General features: G+C 49.4%; 1 protein-coding gene across 1 annotated transcript; it reads left to right on the top strand.

The window, feature by feature from the left end:
* The first annotated feature begins 560 nt into the window (after positions 1-560).
* On the top strand, positions 561-19,138 carry Urm1 (ubiquitin related modifier 1). The gene is made up of 5 exons (XM_020164314.2): positions 561-693; positions 5,196-5,266; positions 14,665-14,746; positions 16,539-16,587; positions 16,923-19,138. The coding sequence occupies exons 1-5, from the start codon at positions 659-661 to the stop codon at positions 16,989-16,991; spliced, it is 306 nt and encodes a 101-aa protein (XP_020019903.1). The 5' UTR covers positions 561-658; the 3' UTR covers positions 16,992-19,138.
* Positions 19,139-24,626: the final 5,488 nt, after the last annotated feature.

The raw sequence follows: 24,626 nt of genomic DNA, 5'->3' as shown, positions 1-24,626 counted from the left end.
AGACAAATAGTTCTTGAGACCGTATACTTATTAATATTATTAGTATGTTTACTTGGTCACAGCATGTCTCCCCGCTACACTGCGCGTGATCTAAAGGAAGGAACCTTTCCTATGCCTTTTACTACCAAACGAGATGCTTGGTAAATAAACGCGCAATAAGTAGCTTCTGAGTGGATGACATCCAAGTCAACATCGAAAGGGGCTCAGTTGCTGTCTTAGGAGAGAGATTTGTGGGTCGCAAGTAAAGATTTGGAGTCGTTAATAATTCAAGTCAGAGAATGTGCTTGCCCAAGCAGTGTACTGGCGGAAGGCAGATTTATAATTAATGCAAAATAAACTGTAATGTGGCTCACAGTCATGTCGCAAAGATACATGGAGAGCTCTCGTCAGCCTAGTCGTGGTCTGATACAAACACAGCTCCCCTCCACAGAGCTCTGAGCCCCGTCTCCAAAAGCCGAAGGGAAATCAACTCTCAACTCTCAACGTCCAACAACGCCGGACTCCTTCCCTCCCTTCCACCCTCCGTGCCTTCTTCCAATAACAGAGGAGAATGGATCCTTAGGCACTACCTCTTCCGTCCGGTCGCTGGCCGGAAACCGGAAGTGGGCGGGCGCACCGGAAGTTGAGGGGCGTTTCCTGCTAGTCCGGCTTCCTCAACATGGCAGCGCCCTTGTCAGTGGAGGTGGAGTTCGGGTGAGTCACAGAGCTGGGGCGTCGTGGGGATAGTTTGAAGTCGTCGAGTCCGAAACTCCCCTCCTGCCTTGGAGCCTGACATGGCCGAGTTGCCGAGGTTTCTGGCGCCCGCCATGAGCCCTGCCGCCTGCCTCAAGTTTAAGAGGCTCGGAGTTCCTAGGCGACGACGCCGTATGTCTGGGAATAGAGGCGCACAGACGCGCGGGAAGGTGCGCATTGGGTACTTTGCCATGTCCTGTATCGTGTAGGGCTCAAGAGGCCTAACAGTTAACAGGCGCCTACCCTGGGGTTTTTATTAGTCTCTTTCTGGATCGGCCCTATCTGGCTGGCATCTTCTGAGTCAGAAGGAACATTCTTCAACCCTTGATTCTTCAGGCAGCAGTTCCCGCTTAGACTATTCTTAAGGCCTTGTTTCTCCTGGGATGTGTGGCCGAGACGGGACTTATTTCTTTCTCCTAACCAAGACTTGGGGGTTTTAAAAAGACTTGAGCCTCTTTCAGAATATTAAACTTGCTGAATGTTTTCCGCAGATAGGAGTGAGGTAAAGATATGGGAATAAATAAGATACCACACTAGGGGAGACTAACATTGGCATATGGCTTACAGAAGATGAAAAGTACAGGAATCGGGACACACACCAATAGCTGAAGAAACAGAGTAAATTGGAAATCTTGTCTCTCCAACAAACATGTTTGTCATGATTTCAAAAACCGCAATAGAAAAACTTCAGAGTTTAGAGAGAAGGCAAAGAAACTGGGGCTCTAAAAGATGGGTGGTTATTTCCAGAGTCAATGGAAAAGCTAGGAGTAAGTGTGCACTCGTGTGTGTGTGTGCGCGTGCGCGCGTGCGCGTGCATGCACGTGTTTGCATGTGTCTGTAGATAAGCCAGGTCTGTGTGAAAGGAAAAGTCTTAAACCTCTGTCCAAATACCTTTCCTCCCTTTGGATTGCCCAGTTTTTTTAATGTTTTCCCTTCATTTGGGTAGTTTGTTCTCCAGTCATTTACTGAGTGTCTACCATGTGCCAGGCAGTGAGCCAGACATTGAGGTTACAAAGATAAATAGCATTCTGTCCGTTCTCTACAGTGTCCAGCATTTCTGTCCCTTTGAAGCGGGTAGTCTCATGAATGTTAAGTGCATTTTAATTGATGATATTGTCTGGTCACTTGGATCCAATTAGAACTGCATTGGTCCAGCCTCCTGACTATTTTGTCTCTCTGACCCTTGGCCCAGCTGTACCTCTCACCCAGCCTGGGGATAATAGGAGGATTCCTGCTGCCTTGACGGGCAGAAGTGAAAAGGGAAAAGCTACAGACTGCCAGTGTTAAGGTTTATCCACAGCCAACTTGCCTTTCATTTTCTCACTGAGTCGGACATGCTATTTATTCACCAGAGATGTCTTCTGTTTGCCAGATACTGTGCTGGCAGCAGTGGGGGAGTTATGAGGTAAATAAGACCCTTGCCTTACATAGTTCAGTGGCCAACATAATTGCCTCTTTTCTAGCTTGAAACTCCATTACTTCCAAGAGCATTAGTGAGCCCAAGCAAGCAAGGAATCCTCCTTTCTCTTCTGTCCACATCACAGTGTACCATCAGAATTGCAGCTTAGGAAGTAAGATGCATGTCAAATCTAGGTCCCTTCTCTGTTGTTGCTTGTTTTTACCTTTCATTTCCTACATCTGTTAGCATACATGCTGAACTCTTCACTCTGAACCTGAGCAGATTTGCCTGCTCTTCATTCTCTCCCTTGTTTCCCTGAGTAGCTCCACCCCTACTGATCCTGGAAGAGTCTGGAGATTTATCTCTAATCTCTGAGCAGATGTAGTCCTCTTGGCCCTACCAGCTCTGTCATGAGTCCTCTAGAAGACCAACCTCTCCCATCTTTCTGTCTTATCAAGAACCAGTTTTGCCATCTTTTGGCTTGCTCCCTGATCTTGGCAGAGTATTTTCTCAGGACACAGAATTCTAAATGTGTAATATAGCTATGCTTTGGGTTCCTTCTGTCCAGGCTGAAAAGACCTATATAGAAGATTTCCTTCGTCCCCTCCCTTTTCCTCCTTCCCAAGTTGGTGGGGTTGGGGGACATAATTGGCAAAGAGTGGGCAAACCATTAAGGTAAGAGAAGTGGGAGAAATGGGCACTTTCATTCGACAAATGTTTGTTAAGTACCTTCTGTGTGCCAGGCCCTGTTTTAGTTTGTATTCCAGTATGTGGAAGAAAAATAGACAAATACAAATGCATGGATGGATAACTTTTTAAAGGTACAAATAAATTAGGAAATGTGAGGACAGTTTGGGGAATGTCTATACCTGTCCCTGGTATCAGCAAACATACTCACCAGGAATTGAGGGGTAAGGAGAAGATGAAGGTATCTTAGTTGGGTTTGAATGCCAAATCCTGTGAGACAAAAGAGGGTAATGGTCTTGGACCTCTGGAACCAGAACAGGCCCCTTGTTTGCTTCCCCAAATCATTCCATAGGCAGGGCATGCACCTTCCCCCACTCCAGATGTGCTGGTAGAAATGCCAGCCCCTCCCTTAGGGCCCAGTGAACTCAGCAGTGACAGACCACTCTCTGAGCCAGACTGGTTCTCCTTTCGTTCTCTGGTAAAGGGAAAAATAGGCTTGGTTTCAGAGCCTGGCACCACCAGGTTTGGCCACGCTTGGTTGTTTGCCTAGGTCCCAGTGCCTTCAGTTCTCATCCCTTGTCTCTGACCCCCAAGTCCTGAGCCCCTTGCCTATCACCCTCCCCCATCCCAGCTGCTGCATGTGCCAACCCCTACCCAGAAGAAAATGAGACTCTTGGAAGGGGATAAATGGAGGCTCTGTCCAGGCTTGCAGCTGAAATGGCCCTGTGCACAGCCACAGATGGGCCTCTGCTCCCCCTCCACATTTCTGCATCAACAAAGTGTGACCTTGTTTGGATGACAGTCGCCCCATGTTTCCCCCATGACAATGTTTGTCTTGCCTTTGCCTCCCAGTGGGCTGCCTCAGGACATCTCTGTTCCCTAAAATTGGGAGAGGGTGGTTGGGTGGGAGGTATCACATCCATCAAAAGTCTGTTAAGGCCTTCTTCGTTCAATCCACATGACATCTGAGATGGGAATTAGGAGACCCAATGGAAGGCAGTGTGGGGCACTGAAAGAGCTCTGCTGTGCCTTCAGTTGACCAGGTGCTAAGACACAGAAATGAACCTCTTTGCCTTCAAGGGGCTTTCTGACCTTTGAGGAACCTTTTTTTTTTTTTTTGGTGGGGGGACAAGACTAATCATGAACTAGTTAGATTGACTTGTCCTACCTTGGACAAGTCACTTAACCTCTCTAGGCTGCAGTCTGCTTCTCCATCAAATGGAGTTAATAATGTCTACTTCACTCCCTTCCTGCTGGAATGGCCTAAGGGTGAGATGAAGAGCATGTTAGAAATGGCAAGGTATTACGAACAGTTGTTCTTAGTTAACACTAGCCCAGTAGACTCTCTTGGCCTATAGTGCTGTAGTATGCCCACCAGGCAGTAGGGACAAGGGTGTTTCCAGTCCTCATCTGGCTGAAGGAAACCTCAAAGTGCATAGGGTCTCCAGAGGGCCTTATTAAGGCTTCTCAGCATTTTTCTAGAGGGAAGGAGTAAAGCTCAAGAAATATCAATTCACATGGCCAGGGTCTGGCTGGTAGACAGAGGTGGAACCTGGTCCCCACCTTGGGACTGGCAACTCCAAAGTCCGTGTTCTGCGGCTGTATGTTAAGCTGCCTTTCAAGAAAGCAGAGGAGTTAAAATGAGAGGCTACAAATTTGCATGCTTGCTTATTAGTAAAACTTATTTACATACTACTTTACAACATTGGAAGTCACATTGAGAAACAGTCACTTGTACCCAAGGTGATCCTGAAACTTAGTATCTCTTGGCATCTTATTTATTTTTTTATTTTTTGGGGTACTGGGGCTTGAACTCAGGGCCCACCCTTGAGCCACTCCACCAGCCCTTTTTTTGTGATGGTTTTTTCTGAGATAGGGTTTTCTTGAACTATTTGCCCTTGCTGGCTTTTTTTTGATGTGGTTTTTTTTTTTTTTTTTTTTTTCCGAGATAGGGTCTCTTGAACTATTTGCCCAGGCTGGCTTCAAATCTCGATTCTCCTGATTTCTGACTCCTCAGTAGCTAGGATTACAGGCTTGAGCCACCTGGCTCTTGGCATCTCTTGGGCTTTTTTTTTTTTTCCTTTTTCTTTTTTTCTGGAGGCGTTTTTGAACTCAGGGCCTACACCTTGAACTACTCTGCCAGCCCTTTTTTGTGATGTTTTTTCAAGATAGGATCTTGAGAACTCTTTGCCCTGGCTGGCTTTGAACCATGATCCTCCTGATCTCTGCCTTCTAAGTAGCTAGGATTACAAGCATGAGCCACCAGTGCCCGGCTCTCTTGGGCTTTTACCACCAATCCTGTTCTCAGTTCTCAGGTTCAGCTACCTCCTATTTGCAGGAGCTCACCTGTCTTACTTTCTTTGGCTTTCCTTTGCAGAGGCGGTGCGGAGCTACTGTTTGACGGAGTAAAAAAGCATCAAGTCACCTTGCCTGGGCAGGAAGAACCCTGTGAGTATTGGCTTTTTAAGCTCTCTGTGGGGTCAATGGACATGTGTGGGTCTGTGGGATTACTTAGCCTTGCTGAAGTGGGAGTGGGTAGGATTTCTCTAATTTTAAAGAGTTAACTCTCAGCTGGGCGCCAGTGGCTGCCATCTATAATCCTAGCTACTCAGGAGGCAGAGATGAGTGGGATTGCAGCTCAAAGACCCTATCTTGAACATATCTAACATACACACACACACACACAAAACAGGGCTGGCAGAGTGTTCAAGTGGTAAAGCGCCTGCCTAGAAAACATGAGGTCTTGAGTTCAAACCCCAGGACCACTCAAAAAAACAGAGTTAACTCTCAGGTCTGGTTGAATGACTATCAGCATAGCCTAGGTCTTTTGCAGCACTGGCAGCGGGTCCTAGTAAGAGCAGAATGTTCAGGATAGAAGCCCAGTCTCCATGTATGGCTGAGATACTTCTGGGGAGAAGAGGGCATCAATCATGTGAAGAGACAGGGGAATGAGATTCCTAAAGGTGCATAGGAGGAAATGGTCAAGTGAATTGATAGGATTCTTCTGGAATCCTATCATTTCTGTCAGGAATCGAACAATTATCCAAATTCGCTGGCTGCCACAACCATACTGGCTATCCCTTGGATCAGGGTGTGATGGTGTAGAAGTCTGTCTGACATTCTTAGAGACTTGGGGGATACTTTCTGAGGAACAGAGCACTGCTCACCTTGAACTGGGAATGGATAGGTGGTTGAGGTTAAACATCAAGATAACAAAGGTGACTATAGTTTGGCAGAAAGCCATTGCAACCTTGGCAGCCTTGGGAAGGAACAAGGGATTCTCAGATGAAGCCTCTCAAAGACCTTGCGTAGAAGTTTATTAAAATACCACCAATTGTGATTTATTTCACCTTTAGTTTGCTTGACACAAAACTCCACAAATTTTCATAAATCCAGCCCCATGTCATTCATTTGTTGAGTAGTCAGCTAGAGCCAGATACTGTAGTAAGTACTTTTTTATTCATGAAGTTGGCAATATTTTTTGTGTGCCTCCTTTGTATCAGTCACTATACTCATTGCTGGGTGCTCAGTGAACAAAACAGATGTGTGGTTCTTGGTCTCTTGGTGTTAACTGTGTGACAGAAGTGGATCCAGGTAATAAACAAGGAAACAAATAAATGTATAACTGTATAATTACAAACAAGGAGTTAGTATGAGGAGAATAAAGGGATGTTTTGAATGGGACTAACAGTGGCCAGGAAAGACCTCTTTAAGGAGAAGACATTGAAGAGAGGGCCTGATGAGGAAGCCAGCCTAATAAACTACAGAGGGAGAGCAAAGAGGATAGCACTGAGATGGCCCCAAGGGATAAAAGGCCTTGAGGTGGACAAAGAAGTAAAGGAAAACCAGGATCATAAGGGAGAAAGGCTGGATTTGAAGTGGAAGGCAAAGCTCTAGTTGATTATGCAAATCTTGTCACAAATTCCTAGGAGGAAGCTACCATTACTTCCATTTTAAAAGGTGGAAGTCAGGCTTGCCCAGCATGTACAAGGCTGGGTTCCATCCCCAGCACCATGAAATAAACCCATCCAAAATGCAGAGATGTCAGAAGTCTCACCTTAAGTCATGTAGCACTGGGAATCATACCCAGATTTCAGGGTCTCCAGAGTCCAGAGGCTCTGTTAATCACCCTGATATTGTATACCTATTGACCATTTTCCAGTTTTTGCACTTGTGTTCACTCATTCCACAGCTAGTTTCATTTTCATTATGACCCCAATAGATGCGCTCACCAAGGCTCCCAAACCTGGGAGGGGCTGAGACCTGCCCAGAGTTACCCAAGTAGGGAAACTGGACTAGGACTTGAGTTTGTGATCCTTCATCCTGTAACCACTTCATAGAGAGGAAGAATTGACCTGTCCCCCTGGGAGAGAAAGCAGTGTCCCTGTTGCTTAGTCTTTTGACCCTTGGCTGTGGGTCTGTCTACTCCTGGTTCCCATTTATGCCCTGCTGTGCTCAGAGGCATAGGTTCTGCCTCTGAGTTGGAGCCTCAGAGTTAGTTGGCACCTGTCAGGCTTTACCCTGTCATATATAAGCCCAACAGGAGAACAGGAACTGGCCCTGCTGGGGAAAGTCTTACAGTCTCCTCAAACACATGCCCAGATCTTTCATTTGGCAGCCATCCCAGTCCAGGAGTTGCCACTTGGAGGGTCCAGCTGAAATAGCAGCAGCCATAGATTATGGATTGTAGCTGCGTGTGGTGGCACAAGTCAGTAATCCCAACACCTGGAGGCTAGCTAGAGCTGAAGGATCCTAAGTTCAAGGCCAGCCTTGCTACATTGTGAAACCCTGTCACAAACAAACAAACAAAAAATTATGGATTATAATGGTAAGGCTCACAAACAAGAGTTTCCAACCCAGCCAAGGTGAGAGAAGAGAAAAGGTAAAGCCAAAGGGGGAGAGACTGCAAAAGGGGAGTACCAGCAGTAGGCAGTTGAGATCAGTGATTTCCGCAGGTCTCCTTTTCCCCATCTGTAGAATGTGGGGTGGGTGTCATCTATTTGACACCTCTAGTTCGGGACAGAAAAAAAAAATTTGCTTCTAGACCTAGGAATATACATTTCTGTGAAATAGAGTGTGGTGATCTAGAGAGAGGTTGCATGTTTGTGTTTGGGGGAGGAATGCTTTGATTGACAGAGATTTGTAGAGTAGGCATCAATCACTTATGGCCATTTTGGCCTCTGGAGGAGACTGCCTGCCTCACCTTGTTCTGCCCTCTGCCTCTTGCTTAGTGACATTAAAGGGAATCTGGTGAGGGAGGGCAGGAGCTGAGCAGAGTTCCTGGGCACTTTAAACTGCTTAGCATGCATTTCACAGCCTCTCTGGGGCCAGCTGTTCCTTTCTCTGCTTTCAGGGCCTGTTTGTTGATCTCCTCCCCACCTCCCTTCTCTCCTCCCACCCCTCCCAGTCCCTGTGCAAAATTGCTTTTGAAAAGATCCACTTTCTGCTTAATTAAACAATGAGGAGCGTCCCCTCTCACATCTGTAAACCTCCTTCTGAGGCCAGTTTAGCACACAAACTGCTCCATTCTAACCCCCATTCATTTGTAAATGGAGCCTCTGAGGTTCCCTCCACCCCTCTTTTTCACTCCCCCATGCCAGCTCTTTCTTCTCTTTTTCAACTCAGACCTAGAGAGGAATCCCAGAAGAGCCCTGTCTTAGAGCCTGGTAGACTTGGTAGGGGCAGGACAGTTATCCTACAGAAGAGAAAAAAGATTTAGGGGAGCATTTGGGTCATTGTGGAGACAAGAGTTCACATTCATTGGCATGGGCTCTGTGGACCAGCAACCCTAGTAGGTGAGAGTGACAAGGAGACAGACTTCTTCCTGGGTGGACAGAGCTCTGGGCACAGCTGCTCCACAGCGTAGTGGAGAACCTTCTGTTCTGGAGGCAGAACCTTCTGTTCTGGAGGCATTCAAAGAGGCTACATGAGGATCTGTTGCAACTAGGATTTAGTGTCAGATGGAACCTTGAGGTTGTACCCTCATCTCTGAGAAGCTGGGATTAACATCCATGATGGCCCTGCCACAGAGGGCTATCTATGTCTCCCAGACAAGTCCACTGGGGCAAGGGGTTCTGGTGAGAGTTTTCATAGAGGCACTCTTAAGATGGGTATGCCAGTGGTGCCCCTGTGGCAGCTGCCTTTATTTTTTATCTGTTTTTTTTTTTTTTTTTTTCCCGGTACTGAATTCATGGTCCCAATGTTGCTAGCTGGGTAGGCACCCTACCACTTGAGCTACTCCACCAGCCCTTTTTTGTACTGGATGTTTTTGAGATAAGGTCTCACAAACTATTTGCCCCAAGCTGGCTTTAACTGAGATCCTCCAGATCTCTGGCTCCTGAGTAGCTAAGATTACAGGCATAAGCCACCGGGGCCCTGTTAGGCAGCTACCTTTAGGACAGGGCTCTGACAGCCCAAAGAACAAGGAATGAAATCATTTGAACACCCAGCTCAGAGCACCCATCAGTTGAGCCTGTCCTGTGTGTTTGACACTGCAGGTAACTTCCTGCCCAAGGCCCATAGCACAGGTTCTTCTGGCTCCTAAGTCAGAACTAAACCCTCCACCACAGAGCAGCAGCTCCCATCACTTGTTCTCAGACTGGCAGGCCAAATCTGAAGACCTCCTGCTCTGGAAACTTTGCAGAGTGCCCATCTCCTAACCCTTGGTACTGTGGACATAGCCACCAGCACTAATGTGGTTCTCCCACCTGGATTGCCCCTGGGTTGACCAACCACTGGGTCTGAACATCTGAAATGAGAGGAAAGGCTGGGTGCCCATGGCTCATATCTATAGTCCTTTGGAGACTGAAATTGGGAGGATCGTAATTCCAGGCCATCCAGGGCAAATAGATCCCATCTCCAAAATCACCAGAGCAAGCAGGGTGCCAGTGGCTTACACCTATAATCCTAGCTACTTGGGAGACTGAGATTAGGAGGATCACAATTAGAGACCAGTCCAGGCAAATAGTTCGTGTGTGTGTGTGTGTGTGTGTGTGTGTATGTATGGTATTGGGGTTTGAACTGAGAGCCTCATGTTTGCTAGGCAGGCATGCTGCCACTTGAGCCATTCTACCAGCCTTTTTTTTTTTTTGGTGGTACTGGGGTTTAAACTCAAGGCCTATACCTTGAGTCACTCCACCAGCCTCTTTCTGTGAAGGGTTTTTTCAAGATAGGGTCTCTTGAACTATTTGCCTGGGTTGGCTTCAAACCGTGATCCTCCTGATCTCTGACTCCTGAGTAGCCAGGATTACAGATGTGAGCCACCAGCATGTGGCCCTCATTACTTTTTTTTTTTTTTTTTTCCAGTACTGGTGCTTGAACTCAGGGCCTTCACCTTGAGCCACTCCACCAGCCCTATTTTTGTGAAGGAGTTTTTGAGATAGGGTCTCAAGGGACTTTTTGCCTGGGTTGGCCTCAAACCTCGATCCTCCTGTTCTCTGCTTCCTGAATAGCTAGGATTACAGGCATGAGCCACCGGCTCCCAGCTCCCTCATTGCTCTTATTCCTGCCATTTCCTTCTGGCTTCTGATGGGGAGGTACTAGATCCTGCAGAAAACCCCAGCCATCCCCAGGACTCCCTGATTAGTGATATATCCCACTGTCCAAAGCTAGGGTGCCAGGCCAGTGGGCAGAGTGTGTGGAAGCCCAGGACATTGGTGAGTACAGAGAAGACACGTTCTCTCCTCAGATCCTGGAATAATTACAACATCGATACACCAGGCATAGTGCCAAGAGCTGTGTGTGGATCATCTTATTCTAGCCCTACAACTCTTATGAAATACTCTTTTATGAATTATTATTGGCGGGGGGAGGGGCGGAATTGGAATTTGAACTCTGTGCTTGGCAGACAATTTACCACCTGAGACATGCCCCAAACCCTTCTATGGCATGTTTGTTTGTTTGTTTGTTTTGTGATACAGGGGTTTGAACTCAGTACCTCCACCAGGCCTTTTTGTGTTGGGTTTTTTGAGATAGGGTCTTGTGAACTACACTGAGATCCTTCTGATCTCTGCCTCCTAAGTAGCTAGGATACAGGTGTGAGCCACTGTGCCCAGCTTGCTTGCTTGCTTATTTATCTGTCTACCTATTATCTATTTGTAATACTGGAGATTGAACTCAGTACATGTTAGTACTCACACAATAAGGTAGGCAAGTGCTCTGTCACTTGAGCCATGCCCCTGGCCCTTTTGTTTATAATTTCTGGCCAATGCTTCTTGGTCTTCAGCAGTGCTAGGGACCACTTTCTCTAGCAAGTCACTGGCCTCTCCTCACTCATCATCTTGAGAACCCACAGGTTCTTGTGAACCGTGATCCTTCTGCTCTCTGCCTCCTGAGTAACTAAGGTGCCACCAACACCTGGCTCTATGACGTATTCTTTTTTCCTTTTACTATTATTATTATTATAAATTTTTGTTAGGATAGATTCATTATGTGGTGGGGGGATTCGTAGTGACATTTCCAATTAGATTGTACATTATTTACATTACTCCCATCGTCTCTTCCTCCTCAGCCCCCTCCACACCCCAATTAATTCCAAGAGGTTTTTTAGTTCTGTTTCATATAGGTATATGAAGTCCATCAACCATATGCTATCACCTTAATCTCCTTCACCCTCCTCCCTCGCACACACTGTGCCTATTTTACAGTGATGTAGTCTTAAGCACCACATTTTTAAAAATAAATAAATAAAGCTGAGGATCTGAGATTTCCTTTCCCAAGGTCATATAACCTAGAAGTGACGGAGTTCCTTAACCTGATTCCTCTCCTTCTCCATTCTGCAGTTGTCCATGTGTTCAGCAGGCATCTTGGGGTTGTGAGGGCAGCAGCCCTGAGCCCTCAGATCCCACTCTGGGAATGAGGATGGGAATGCCATACATTTGAACTGGGTGTTGTTTCACAATTCAAGGCAGGAAAATAGGGGAACCTGGATCCTGTGACCCAGAGACCACATACTCTTTCAGTACTACTGAAGTTCACTAGGCCATGTCGAGAGTAGGGATGAGGACCCCTCTCACAATGAGCTTCTTGCCTTCTCTGTTCTGCTCCCTTGAGCCTGCCAATTCCATCCTGCCTCAGGACTTCCCATTTTGCTCTTTGTCCAGAATGCTTCTCCACTCATATTCAACTCATCCTTCAGGCCTGAGCTTAGACTTTAACACCCTCAGAAAGGCCTTTCCTGAATCCCAAAGTTTAGCATTTATCACAACTAGTTAAGTAAGTGATGTCTGTCTCCCCTGCTACCCTCTCAGTTCTATGAGGGTAGGCTTTGTCCATCTTGCTCACCACCATTTCCCTAGCACCTGGCACAGAGTAGATGTTCAATAAATATGTCTTGTGAATGGGTGCATGGAATCCCAGGAGGAAGACCACCCTCAGTAGGAGTGGGAAGATAAGGAGGACACAGAGAGGGAAGGTGAAAGTGAGATTTCCCAGCCCCCATCTATCCCAGAGTCATCCCCAATCCACCAGTCCCTGACTGCTTAACCCTTCCTCCTCCCCTGGGCGCCTTTGGAAGCCGACCATCTGGCTTAGAGCCTATTTGCATATTGTCTGGGCCTCAACGAGCTGAGCAAGATGTCCCTGGGGGTGTGTTTCAGGCCAGGCCGAGTGGCCCTTCAGCCTACAAGGGAGCCATGAGTTCCACCTCTCCCCACCCCCAAATCCAAGCATGGGGGAACAATGCGGGTGGTGATGCAGTAGCCTCACCATGGTAACAAGCTATCAAAAATGTGAGCAGGCCTCAAGTAGGGGGTAGGCAGAGAAGGGAGGGAGTGACCTCAGCAAATAGGAGCATCATGATAAATGAGCCAGCACCGGGCAGCAAACTCATCCCCCAGCCCACTCCTCTGGGACTCCGTGACAGTACCATCATGTGGATGACCCCAACGTGACCACTAGCCCTTCCCCCACCCCCAAGCCTATCCTTAGTGGAATAGAAGCACCTTCTTTTTGGTGGGGAGCCAGGACTTCCCCAGCTGGATTCTCATTCTATACTGACTGACCAACCAAGGCTGTGGAGGTGCAGTCTTGGTCCCTGGGCTAGTCTCTGCCCAGTCCCTCCACTGCCTCCACACAAACAGGCACATCTCTGCCTGCCAAAGCTGGCTAATGGATGTGTCAGACCCCAGCAGCTCTATCGAGCGGCCACAAGATGTATGGGCTGGCGGCCCACCAGACAGTGCCAAGATGGAGGCTAAGGGGATTCAGGACCTAGGGAAAGCCTCTGGAACCTGGGCATCAGGGAGGAACCTTCCAAAGTCCAGTGGACAGCAACTAATGGAGGCAGCACTCTCCCCTGCCTGCTCCAAGGGGTAACAAGTGAGGACTCCAGTCTGCTTTGTTTAAAGGGAGGAATTAAAATTGGAAGGCAATCCTGTGCTCTGTTGGTGTAGGGTCCAGAGATATTGGCGCCAAGCAAAAAGGATTAGACTAGTCCATCCAGGCATGCAGGCCAGGGAGAGTGCCTTCAAGCCCTGCTTAAGGCTGGGCCTATGTGTGTGCTTGATAGAGCCCACACTTGAAGCAGAATGCAACCTTCCAATGCCCAAGCAGCCCATCCCTTACCTTTATTGCAGGACTCTGGACTCTAGGCAGGACAATCCAGGTCCCACCTGGGCCTGCTCCAGCTTAGTCCCTGTTTTATCCCAGACCCCTTTGAGACTTGGGACAAGCTTCTTACTGATTCTCTAGGGCCCTCATCCTCAAGTTGTCTCCGAGAGCAGGACGCCCTGCAGCCTCAGAAGAACAGTCCTTTTGGAGAGTAGATTATGAGGACCCCTGGGTATCAAGGAGTATATAGAGCTGAGTGCTAGTGTGTAGTAGCCTGGCACCCCTACTCCTGGGAAAGGGGAGGTGACCCTGGGAACAGATGCCTCTGAGCCTCCACATGGTATACAGAGAGACTATTGGCTGTCCCAGGGTCCCAACTCCACAAGGAGCAGCTCTCAGTGTTCAGCTAAGCAAGATAGGTCCTTTCTTAAAGGTGATCATCCCCAGTCCTCAGGGCTCTGGAAGGGGGCCGGGGGAGGTATTGGAGCAATGATTTGTTAGCATCCCTGGCTAGTGAAGGGTCCTTCTCTCCCTCTGCTGCAGGAAATTAACTGATGTTATCAGGTTATCAGCCTGGCAATTGTTTTTCTCCCTTCACAAAGGGAAATATATATGCAGACCCCTCCTAGAGTAGCTGAGGCCTCCCCAGCAGGACCGGCAAGAGAGAGAAAGATAGAAGCAGCTTCAGCAGCCTCAGACCAGCTCAATCCCCCAGCCCTTTAGTATTTATTTAGTTACTTATTTTTTAATTTTTTTTTTTGAGGTACTAGAGTTTGAACTCAGAACTATACCTTGAGCCACTCCACCAGCCCTTTTTTGTGTTGGGTTTTTTTCAAGATAGGGTCTCATGAACTACACTGAGATCCTTCTGATCTCTGCCTCCAAAGTAGCTAGGATTATAGGTGTGAGCCCCTGCACCCGGTTTGCTTGCTTATTTATTATTTATTTATTTATTTATAGTACTGGAGATTGAACCCAGGGACTCACACATAGTAGGCATGTGCTCTATCACTTGAGTCATGCCCCTGGCCCTTTTGTTTATAATTTCTGGCCAGTGTTTCTTGGTCTTCAAAAGTGCCAGGGACCACTTTCTCTGAAGATCTTTCTAGCAAGTCACTGGCCTCTCCTAACTCATTTCATCATCTTGAGAACCTATAGGTTCATAGGGCATCACAGCCTGGTCTAAAAGAGATTATGTGAGTGAGCCCTATGTTCACTTACTTCTGGATCGGGCAAGGTTTTGGAGGCCAGAAATTATGTTGGTTTGACATTAGTTTGTTCTGTGCCTTCCTCTCTAGGGGATATCCGGAACCTCCTTGTCTGGATCAAGAAGAATTTGTTGAAAGAGCGGCCAGAGCTATTCCTCCAGGGAGACAGCGTGTGAGTCCCTGTTCCCCCTTCCCTGAGGAAGGCAGAGGGAGCACAGGATGTCTGAGCCCCGGCCTTGGGTTCTGCCTCCTGGATGTCCTCTTCTCCCGTTCCCTCTGACCCCTCTGAGGAGAGCATCTGGCCAGCTCTGTCTGAGATCTGTCTTTTGTTTTCTTGTTGCTACACTGCCCTATTGGGGTTTATTAAAAGCCCAGATGAAAAGAGTCTGGTGAGTTTCTCCACAGACTTGCTGTGGATGCTTAGGCAACTTATCTGCTTCTCTGGGCCTCAGTTTTTCTGTCTATACAGAAAATACTATAAAGAGGTACTGGCTGGCAGAGTGACTCAAGCAGTAAGAGCATCTGCCTAGCAAGAGTTCAAACCCCAATAAAATCAAAACTAAAAATTGTCGAGTGCCAGTGGCTGACACATGTAATCCTAGCTATTCAGGAGGCAGAGATCGAGAGGATTGCAGCTTGAAGCCAGCTGGACAAATAGTTCAAGTGACCTTATCTCAAAAAACCCTTCACCAAAAAGGGCTGGTGGAGTGGCTCAAAGTATAGGCCCTGAGTTCAAACCCCAGTACTGCAAAAAAACAAAAAAAAAGAGGTGCTGCTCAACTCCAAGGTCTTCCTGATCCCATGACTATGTAGGACAGGTATCTGTGCTGTCCAGTATAGTGCTACTGCCATATGAAGCTGTTGAGTCCTTGCAGTGTGACTTAGGAGCTCAACACTCCATTATATTTCACCATAATTTTAAATAGCCACATTGAGACAAATAGAAAGTAGATACTGCGTGGAACAGCCTAGACCTAGAGTTCCAGGGGTTGTTGACTGCATGTACATACGTATGCGCTTAGGCTCACTTACACTCACTTACCCTATAGAAGCACAAAACTTCCTTGCCTGCCGTAGCTCAGTCTCCTAGCATAGGACTAGGTTCCATGTGCCAAGAAGTCACTGTCCTTCTACACAGGGCCAGTCTCCTGTGTAAAAGAGGACAGCTCACTGAGGTCCCTTCATCTGTCTCAAAGCCTAAATCGCCTGAGGCCCCAGAAACAAGGGCTGCCATGCAGCCTCTGCCTCAGACCATGGTACAGCAATCCTGGAGGTACCTGGAAGGATAGCAGTGCTCCCTGGGCCACTGCCAGCAGGAGCCAGGCTAAGCTGCCTTCTGCAGACAAGACGGCTCTTGAACATTCAGGTGCTCTGTGCCACTGGCAGCCATCCCTGGTCCAGAAAAGCCAAGATAGCCTCCTCCCTGAGATGGGCATGTGGGCAGCCCAAAAGCCAAAGTTCTTCATTTTCAGGGACTAGGAGAGTAAGGTAAGACCCTGGGGAAGTAGGGCTTCTCCTGCTGGCTGCAGACAGACAGGGTGGTCTCAAGCCTGCATTCACTGGATCTCATTACATCCTCAAGCAGAGCTTGTGAAGACACACTATAATTGGCCTCATTTTCAAACTTTTTTGTTCGATTTTGGTTTTGGTAGGACTAAGGTTTGAACTCAGGACTTCACACTTGCAAAGCAGTTGGCCTCACTTTCATATAAAGAAACTGATGCTCAGAGAAGTAAAATGACTTGCCTGGTATCTGGGTGATAGGGCTGGCCTTTGCACCCATTTTTCTGGCCCCAAAGCTTATGACTGACCTGGTTTCCTGTACCTGCTGCCTGTGGCTTCCACTTCCTCAGAGATCTTTGACCAGAATCTCAGGAGGCAGGACTCCTTCAACATTCCAGCAGCACCCAAACTGGAAGCCTCCTGCCTTCCCCACCCTGTTCTCACCACCATCTTTCCCACAGGCGGCCAGGAATTCTGGTGCTGATTAATGATGCCGACTGGGAACTGCTGGTTAGTACCTCGGGGGACACCCTCCCAGCCCCTACCCTCCCTGCCTGAGTGGGGAAAGCCTGGGCCCTCTCGTCAGGCTCAGATATGGTGCTGGATAATCTCTGTCCCACTTCAGTCCCCAATCAGGCTACTCAAGTCTCTCACCCCAAGTGAGGAGGGATTGTCTGCAGGACATTCTCCTCATGGAGATTTGAAAGTGGTGTAGGATCCCTGTTTTCCTGGTGAAGTCTATCTTTATCTCCCAGAGCAGCCAGCTCTCCCCTTCCCCCATTCCAACACCTGGGGAGAAACTGGGTCTGTGCCCTGATGGTCCCTGCTCTTCTCTCCTGCCCCAGGGTGAGCTGGACTACCAGCTGCAGGACCAGGACAGCGTACTCTTCATTTCCACGCTGCATGGAGGCTGAGGGTCCCTCTCTGAGCCCACATACCCTTGTGAGAGGAGAAAGGAACAGCCAGACATCCCCTTGGGCCCTGCTTCCAGGTTTCCCATCCCCCCCTGGCAGCCTCCTTCCTTGCTCTTTCCCTCTGAGCGCCCTCCAGGCAGGAAAAAGAGGCCAGGTGCTAAAAAATGATCCTTTCTCAGCAGGGCACGTGAGCAGGGGAGGGCAGGCAGGCGCCTGAGCTGAGTACTCCTTCTCCCAGCAGCTGAGATGGGGGAGGGTGTCCTCTAGTGTGTTGGAGTGGAGGGGGGCTCTGTGCCCAGGTAACCCAGCTGCCTTCTAGTCTTATGTCTTAATCTAAGCACTGAGTGACCGCCAACAAGGCGCTCCTGCTCCTGGGGCATCTTCATGGGGAAGATGGACTGAAATAACTGATGGGAGGCCCCTTCCCAAAGATTGGAGGACTCTCCATCTCAGTTTCCTCATCTGGATAGCAGAGGGCTCTTCCTGTCCCCTACTGATATCATTATGGAACCCCAGCTGGGGTCCCCTATTCATGCTGACACCCCTCCCTCCCACCTAGCAGCTGCTCTCCCAGCCACACCCCTCCTCCTGCTCCCCCCACCCAAGCCCTTGACCCTGGCTGGCCTCCCCCCATACACAAGCCACCATATGGGCTCTTGAGACCCTCTCCATGCTGTGTACGACTCATTCTGCTGGGAAAGCAGAGGTGGGGGGAAAAGTAGCCCAACCTTGGACTGACCAACAGAGAGGCCTGGGGAGGCCAGTATGCCTCAGTTTCCTCTTCTACAACAACTGCATATAGTACATGAAACCTGGGGGAAGACACTCAACAGCATTAAATGTAGACTTTATTGCCCCATTTCCTGCAGGAAATAGTGGGAGCAGGCAGCACTCTGTCCCTTCTGGAAATCTGGGGATCTCAGTGCCTGGTAACAGCTGGCCTTGGGCAAATAAAAGATTAGGCGTTTACTCCTTGCTTGGAGCTTCTTTCTTACAGGCGGGTAGAACCCCATAACCCCCAGCCATGGGCTCTGGTACCTTTCTGTCCCTCAGACCCTGGGGTTCTCAGAGCTGCCCTTACCTGAAAGGCTGAAACATAGATTACCTCTACTAGACAGGGTGATCCAGTGAGGCCATCTGGAGAAAGGGATGCAGACCCGTGCTAACCAGTCTGGATCCCAAAACACATACCGTCTATCTATGGCCAGACCTTATCAAACAAGCTGCAGCAGCCTGCCTCAGAACCCAGAATGGGGAGTGGCATAGATAAACCTGTTGAGCCTCCCTTTTCTTTCATGACCTAGAGAAAAGAGCTTTGTCTACTGGAGAGACCTCAAAAAAAAATAATAATATTTAGGGCACTATCATCACCCTGCCCTAAATACTGCTTTTCATTAAATGTCAATAATTTAAGGTGGCATTTCTCACCCTGTGGAGATGAAAGTGCCAAATGTTGTCCAGGCAGTGTTGGGGACAAGTGTGCATTCATTATTTAAGAGGACAAATGACCCCTTGGCCATGAGTTTCTCTCAAGTACTGCTGCAGTGAAGGCCCTTTGGGCATGTGTGGGTGGGAGCAGCCATGTTAGGGTTACTGGTAGGGACCTGTCTGGGTGCAAGTTAAGGCCAGTGTTGGGTCTGAGTATTGTCTAGATCAGCTGTATGACTGCCTTCACTAGGTGCTGAGGCCAGCGAAGGAATTGTAATAGCCCCAACAGCCTTAGTTTTAGAGGGTCAGCCTGTCCCAGTTCTTGTAACCTGGAGGTCCCTCCCTCCCTCCCTCTGGCTCCTGAGCTTCAGGAATGGTCCATTGTCCCACCCTGGGGTTCCAGATTCTGAAAATGGTAGGTGGGATTCCTTCTGCACCTACAAGGGATTGGGGGAGTGTAGCTGCAGGTCATCCCTGCCACCGCAGCACTCCAGTATAGTGAGAATGCTGAGCAGTAGAGAATGGGCTGGGACAATCGGGTCTCCCCACAGCAGGATGCCAGTGAAATTGGCCAGAGCCAAGGCGCTCCAGGTCATTTTTAGCCCCTAGCTGAAAGCCCTCAGGGACAGGTGACCCAACTCAGTCCCAGCAACACCCAACAACCCACCTCCCGCGCAACTCCTGACCCCTGCTTTTAACAAAATAAACGAATAAGTAAACCCTGCTATCTCCGAAGATTTTTCTTTAATGAAAAGGATTTATTTGCCCAAGTTGTATTTCCAAAGCCAAGGCACTTGCCCTGCTGGAGCGCATCATTCCCAAGCTTCTCTGTTTTTGGAAGCGGATGGAGGAGGCTCAGCCCATCGGTCTGTCCAGAGGAGCTTGTGGGAGGGGTTGGTTGGTTTGGGATTTAGGAGGTGATTTAGGAATTTTTTTTGGTGGGGGGGGTGTTACTGATTGGGGAATAGGTTAAAGCAAATTCGAATCGGGTTAGCGCATTCCACCGGCATCTGCTTTCACCCCGGACTTCCTGTGGCTCTGGCCGAGGGCGGGCTCCAAGGACCACATTCGGGTCCGGCCGTTGCGTGCCAGCTTCATTCCGGCCGAAATTTGAAAAGGGGGAAAATAACGCAGTCGACTGGAGGACCCCCATCAGTCGGGACCGTTCAGCCACCCAGGAGGGGAAGAAGGAATTAAGATGAGGATGGCGGCGCTGGTGGCAGGGACCTGCGTCCCTCCTTTGCACACCGGCTTGATGCCGCGATCCTCGCGGTGGGACTAACCAGCCACCGCCCCAGGGTTCTCACCGGCGCTGAGCTCCGTCCCTGCAGCCCTCCACCCCTGTTGCGTCCGGAGCTCAGCCACAGATGTCCAGCCACAATTCTCGGTTGGCCGCAGACTCGTACAAGAATTGCGTTTGGACAATCAGTGGCGAAGCCCCTGAGTTCAGGATGCCGGTGTCCTGCGGCGTACAGCTTCGCTCATTCAAAGCACCGGACCAGGAGATCTCCGGAGCTGCGCGTCGGAATATCTCGCAGACGCTCAGCAGTCACGGCCCATCCCTTGGTAAGGTGAACAGCAGGCACGCGGATCCCGGCCCTGCCCGGGGATCCCCATCGCCTTTGGCGTGTTTCCTTCGATCGCGGCCCGGGGTCCCTAAAGTAGCCCACTTTGGGTCTCTGTGCCGCCTCAGGTTGGGGGAATCTCCTTGGTCATACCTGGAGAACCCCAACTCCCCTCTCCCCGCCCCTAGCCAGGGCTAGCAGGGAATCCAGAAAGCTGGGGCCCGAGGCCGGGTCGCGCTTCCGAGCCCAGGGTCTGGGCTGCCGAACTCGCGGGTCTCCCGTCCCCGCCCAGCCCCGCGCACGCACCGGCTAGGGCGCTCTCCACTTCTCTGTGTCTGAGTGGTGACCGGTGCCCCGGCGGTGGCGGCGGCGGTGGCCCCGGCGGCTGGGAGCGCTGGAATGTGCCGCCGGGTCACCTGCAGCGCCCTGGGAGCCGGACTGGGAGCCGGCGTGCTGGCGAGGCGCAGGGCTGAACCCGAGCGGACGCCTCTGGCGGCTCGGGGCCGGGGCGGGCTTTTAGTGGGCCGCTCCAACAATACGGGCCTGGCGCGGAGAAAGGGGCTCGGCTGCAATTGGTACTGGATTTGAATAACGCCACGGGGCCATCAATGGTCATTGTGTCGGCGGGTAATGAATCTCCGCTGTCTCTCGGGCTGGCCAGGCAGCTGCAACCTGCGCTCAGGCAGCTCTTAAAGACATAGCGTGCCCCTCCCTGGGGGCCACCCCCCCTGCACTGTCCGGACCCCTCGCCCTCCCACCCCCACTCGGCGCCCTCCATTCTGATGCCCCGCCTGCTCCCTCGGCTGACCCCTTTGCCCATCACCCCCCTCCCCCCTGGGCCAGGCACCCACATCTCGGCCCTGTACTCTATGGACCTGATTCAGGCTCCTGGCCTTGCCTGAGCTCCCCAAGAGTACCCGGGAGACCCCTTTTAAGACCCAATCCTTGCTTCCTACCCCATCTAAATCTTGTGGCCTCAGGAGCCTTCCTTCCTTTAACTCCTGCCCAGAGGCTTCTTGGGACCATGAAGGGGAACAGTCTGGAGGTCAGAGGGTCATGCCTTAGACCACTAAGCTGAGGAATAAGGGAGGAGGGGTGCAGTCCCAACCCCCAGACTGAGAATGCCATCTCCAGACCACACCCCTAAGAGAGATCCAAGGGCTGTCCCTTCCCCCACCAAGGACAAGGGCTTGATTCCCAGGTTCCTCCAGGCTCCTGGATACTTCAGCCCTAGCAGCAGAGGTGGGAAGAGCAGGTGGATGTTAGAGGAGCATGCAGTCTATTAATGCTTGTCTCCTCATGGTCTGTTCCATCCTACCAAATGAACAGGGCTTCTATGGAAGGTCTGATGCAGCCCTAAACCCTAACCAAGTCTGGCACAGAGTTCTCAGTGTACTGGGTGACAGTGTGCCATAATTCTCAGCCCCAGAGTTCAGCCAGTCTTCCCAATGAGTGATACACCAAGGGGAGCAGTGTGTGGCCACTCTTAATTTACTCCTGGGGTTCCCAGCACCCCTTCCTCTGCCTTGTACAGCCTGTCACCCTGCCCTGCAATTCTGTCCTTTCTGCACAACCTCTGGGCAGCCCTGCCACGTACCCAGCTGAAATGTGAATCGGTATTGGTTTGTCCAATTCTCCCCCTAGGATAGGAAGTGAGTTCTACTGATCTTTATGCCTCCAGGGGCCTAATACAATGCCCTCCCCCAACCAATCATTAAATGACTATGGGTGTTTGCATGCATATCCCAGACAGACACAGGACAGATTCTAAAGTGAACTACATAGAGTTCTTGATGTTTCCTTACAAAGTTGAAAAAAATATGGCTTAATGGCTTTATAGAGCAGGAGCCCTGCTAGCCAGATCTCAACTCCTGGGAATGCTCCACTCCATGATGACAACAATAAGGATCTCATGTGCCCAAACACCCAATGCTTTAAAGGTTGTAACTTGCTGGATGCAGTGGTGCAGTTCTGTAATCCCAGCTACTACTTGGACAGTTGAGGCAGTAGTATCTCTTGAGCCTAAGAGTTTGAGGCCAGACCACATGAGCAAGACCCCATCTTAAAAAATAAAGATTGTTGACACTTCACAACTCTGGGAAGTAGATACTATTATCAGTTCCATTTTACAGTTGGAGAAACTGAGGTTGCTGGCAGATGATGAGGCAGAGTTGGAACCCAGGGCTGTCTAGCTCACTGCACACTGAGTTTCCAGGCAGTCACAGGGGGAACAGATGTAAATGCACTCAAAATTCAAAACCACAGTTCTCAGGAGAGTCTGTATGTCTGTATAAATTATAATCCATCCCCAATCCTACCCCAGATGGAGCAGGCAAGAGCCTCTCTCCAGGAGTGGAGAGCTCCCATGCAAGTGCCTCTCTGCTGGAGTGGAGAACTCCTAGGCCCCATCCTAGCTGTGATCTAGGAGGAGAACTTTTCTGCCTGCCACCAGGATGTCAGCACTATTTTTTGTTTGTTTGTTGTGTCATTGTTCTGTTTGTGGTGCGGGGATCAAACCCAGGGCTTTGTACATGCTGGGCAATCACTGTACCACTGCGCTATACCCCAAGCCCCAGTGTCAGTGCTAAAGTCCATCAGTTCTGTCAGAGAACAGTTGATTGCCCTCACCATCAGGAAATGAGCCAAGAAGGATCCCACGTCTGTCATTGAGCATTTATGGAATGCCTACTGTGCTAGTCTGGCTCAGCCAAGGATAGGTGTCCCTAAAGGAGATACACAGTATACCATTGAGGCAGACCACAGGGAATGGGATGCTCCCAGGAGGGGGAAGTGGAGAGTTAGGCAAAGGTGGCCACTGTCCCAGGCTGAAGGAACAGCCTGCTCCAAAGCCAGCAAGCAAAAAAAGATCATGGCAAATTCTAAAGACAGAATTTGGTGTGGCTGAATCGCTGAGAGGAAGAGGAAGTTTAGATAAAGCTGAGGTTGACCCAGCCAGGCCCTGTAGGATATTGGGAGGATTTGTGATTTTATCCTAAACACCATGGGGTTCCTGAAAGGTCGGACAAGTGCAGATTTACATCTTTAAAGGTTTTCTGGGGCTGAAGTGTGGAGGTTGTGGGGGGGAGGTGGAGAAGGGGGAATTTGGATGAACTGAGACCAGTTAAGCTACTGCTGGCTCACAGGTGAGAGTTTGCCCAAAGCAGAAAAGGCTCTGGGTTCTTAACCATCTGGGTGACCTGTGTGGAGCAAATTTAGCAACTGATATGCACGCTGGTTGCTGGGGGAGGAGAAAGATGAACAGAGTGATAGTGTCCCTCCAGAAATACCCAACCAGTGGATTGATGGACAGACAGACACATATACTTGGCAACCCCAAGGAAAGGAGCAGAGCCATGGGGAAACACTTTTACTAAAGTATTGGCAAAGGTCTCAGGGGTAATAGAAGGTAGAGATTCATTCCAGCAGATAGGATGTAAGGAAACTTCTGGAAGAGACAGCATTGCATTGGGCTTCCTGGGCAAGAGAACTCCAAATAGGCTGAAACTTAGTTGTGGCCTCTGTGAAGTGAGCTCTTTATATCTATCCCCTGTGCCTGTCCTACCTCCCTAGAGATGGTGGTGATGTTGGGAGGATCCAAACACACTTAGCATTTGCTTGGAATAAGAAAGGCATTTATCATTATCCTCCTACACACATAAACACCCCACACACACACCAGACACCACACACCACACCACACCACACATCACAAACCACGCATACACTACACACACAGCACACACCACACACACACATTACACATACGTGACACACACACACCCCACGTACCACACCACACACCACACCACACACACACATTCCATACATACACACCACACCACACATCACATACCACGCATACACTACACACACAGCACACAACACACACACACACACTACACATATGTGACACACACACACCCCACGTACCACACCACACACCACACCACACACACACATTCCATACATACACACAACACACATACACCACACACATTCCATACATACACACCACACACCACACACACACACACACATCCCACACACATGGGTACACGATAGTTGGGCTTCTGTGTGCACTGAACTCATTTAGCCTTTATGAAACCAACCCTCCTTTCCTCCTTATGAAAACCTGCTCTCAGATGATGGCAGAGTTGCTCACACTCCCTGTCAACATGCCCTTCCCACCAGAACTGGCATTTTACCAAGGTTTTAACCAAACACTGTGCCCAGCACAAAGGACGTGCTCGATAAACATCTATGAATGAATGATGAATGAATGCTTTGTTGATATAATAATTAAATGAGTGGATGAATGGGCAGACAGGTAGATAAGATGAAAAAACAGACTTTGGAACAAATGAATGAAAAATGAATAAAGAATGCAACAAAAGCTTGGCATGGTGTGGCATACCCGTCATCCCAGCACTCAGGAAGCAGAAGCAGGAGGATGGCAAGGTTAGCCTGGACCACATAGAGGGACCCTTCTCAAAAAACCAAGGACAGGGGATGTAGCTCAGTAATAAAGCACTTGCCTAGTATTCATAAGGCCCTGGGTTCAAACCCCAGCACCATAAAAAAAAAGACAAAAAATGTGGACAGTGAGACTGGGGACATGGTTCAAGTGGTAGAGTACTTATTT

Source organism: Castor canadensis, chromosome 13 (genome assembly GCF_047511655.1).
Source record: "Castor canadensis chromosome 13, mCasCan1.hap1v2, whole genome shotgun sequence".
In the NCBI taxonomy this organism is placed as follows: domain Eukaryota; kingdom Metazoa; phylum Chordata; class Mammalia; order Rodentia; family Castoridae; genus Castor; species Castor canadensis.
Note: the sequence above shows the minus strand (reverse complement) of the source record. Positions and strands in the feature narration are given on the sequence as shown.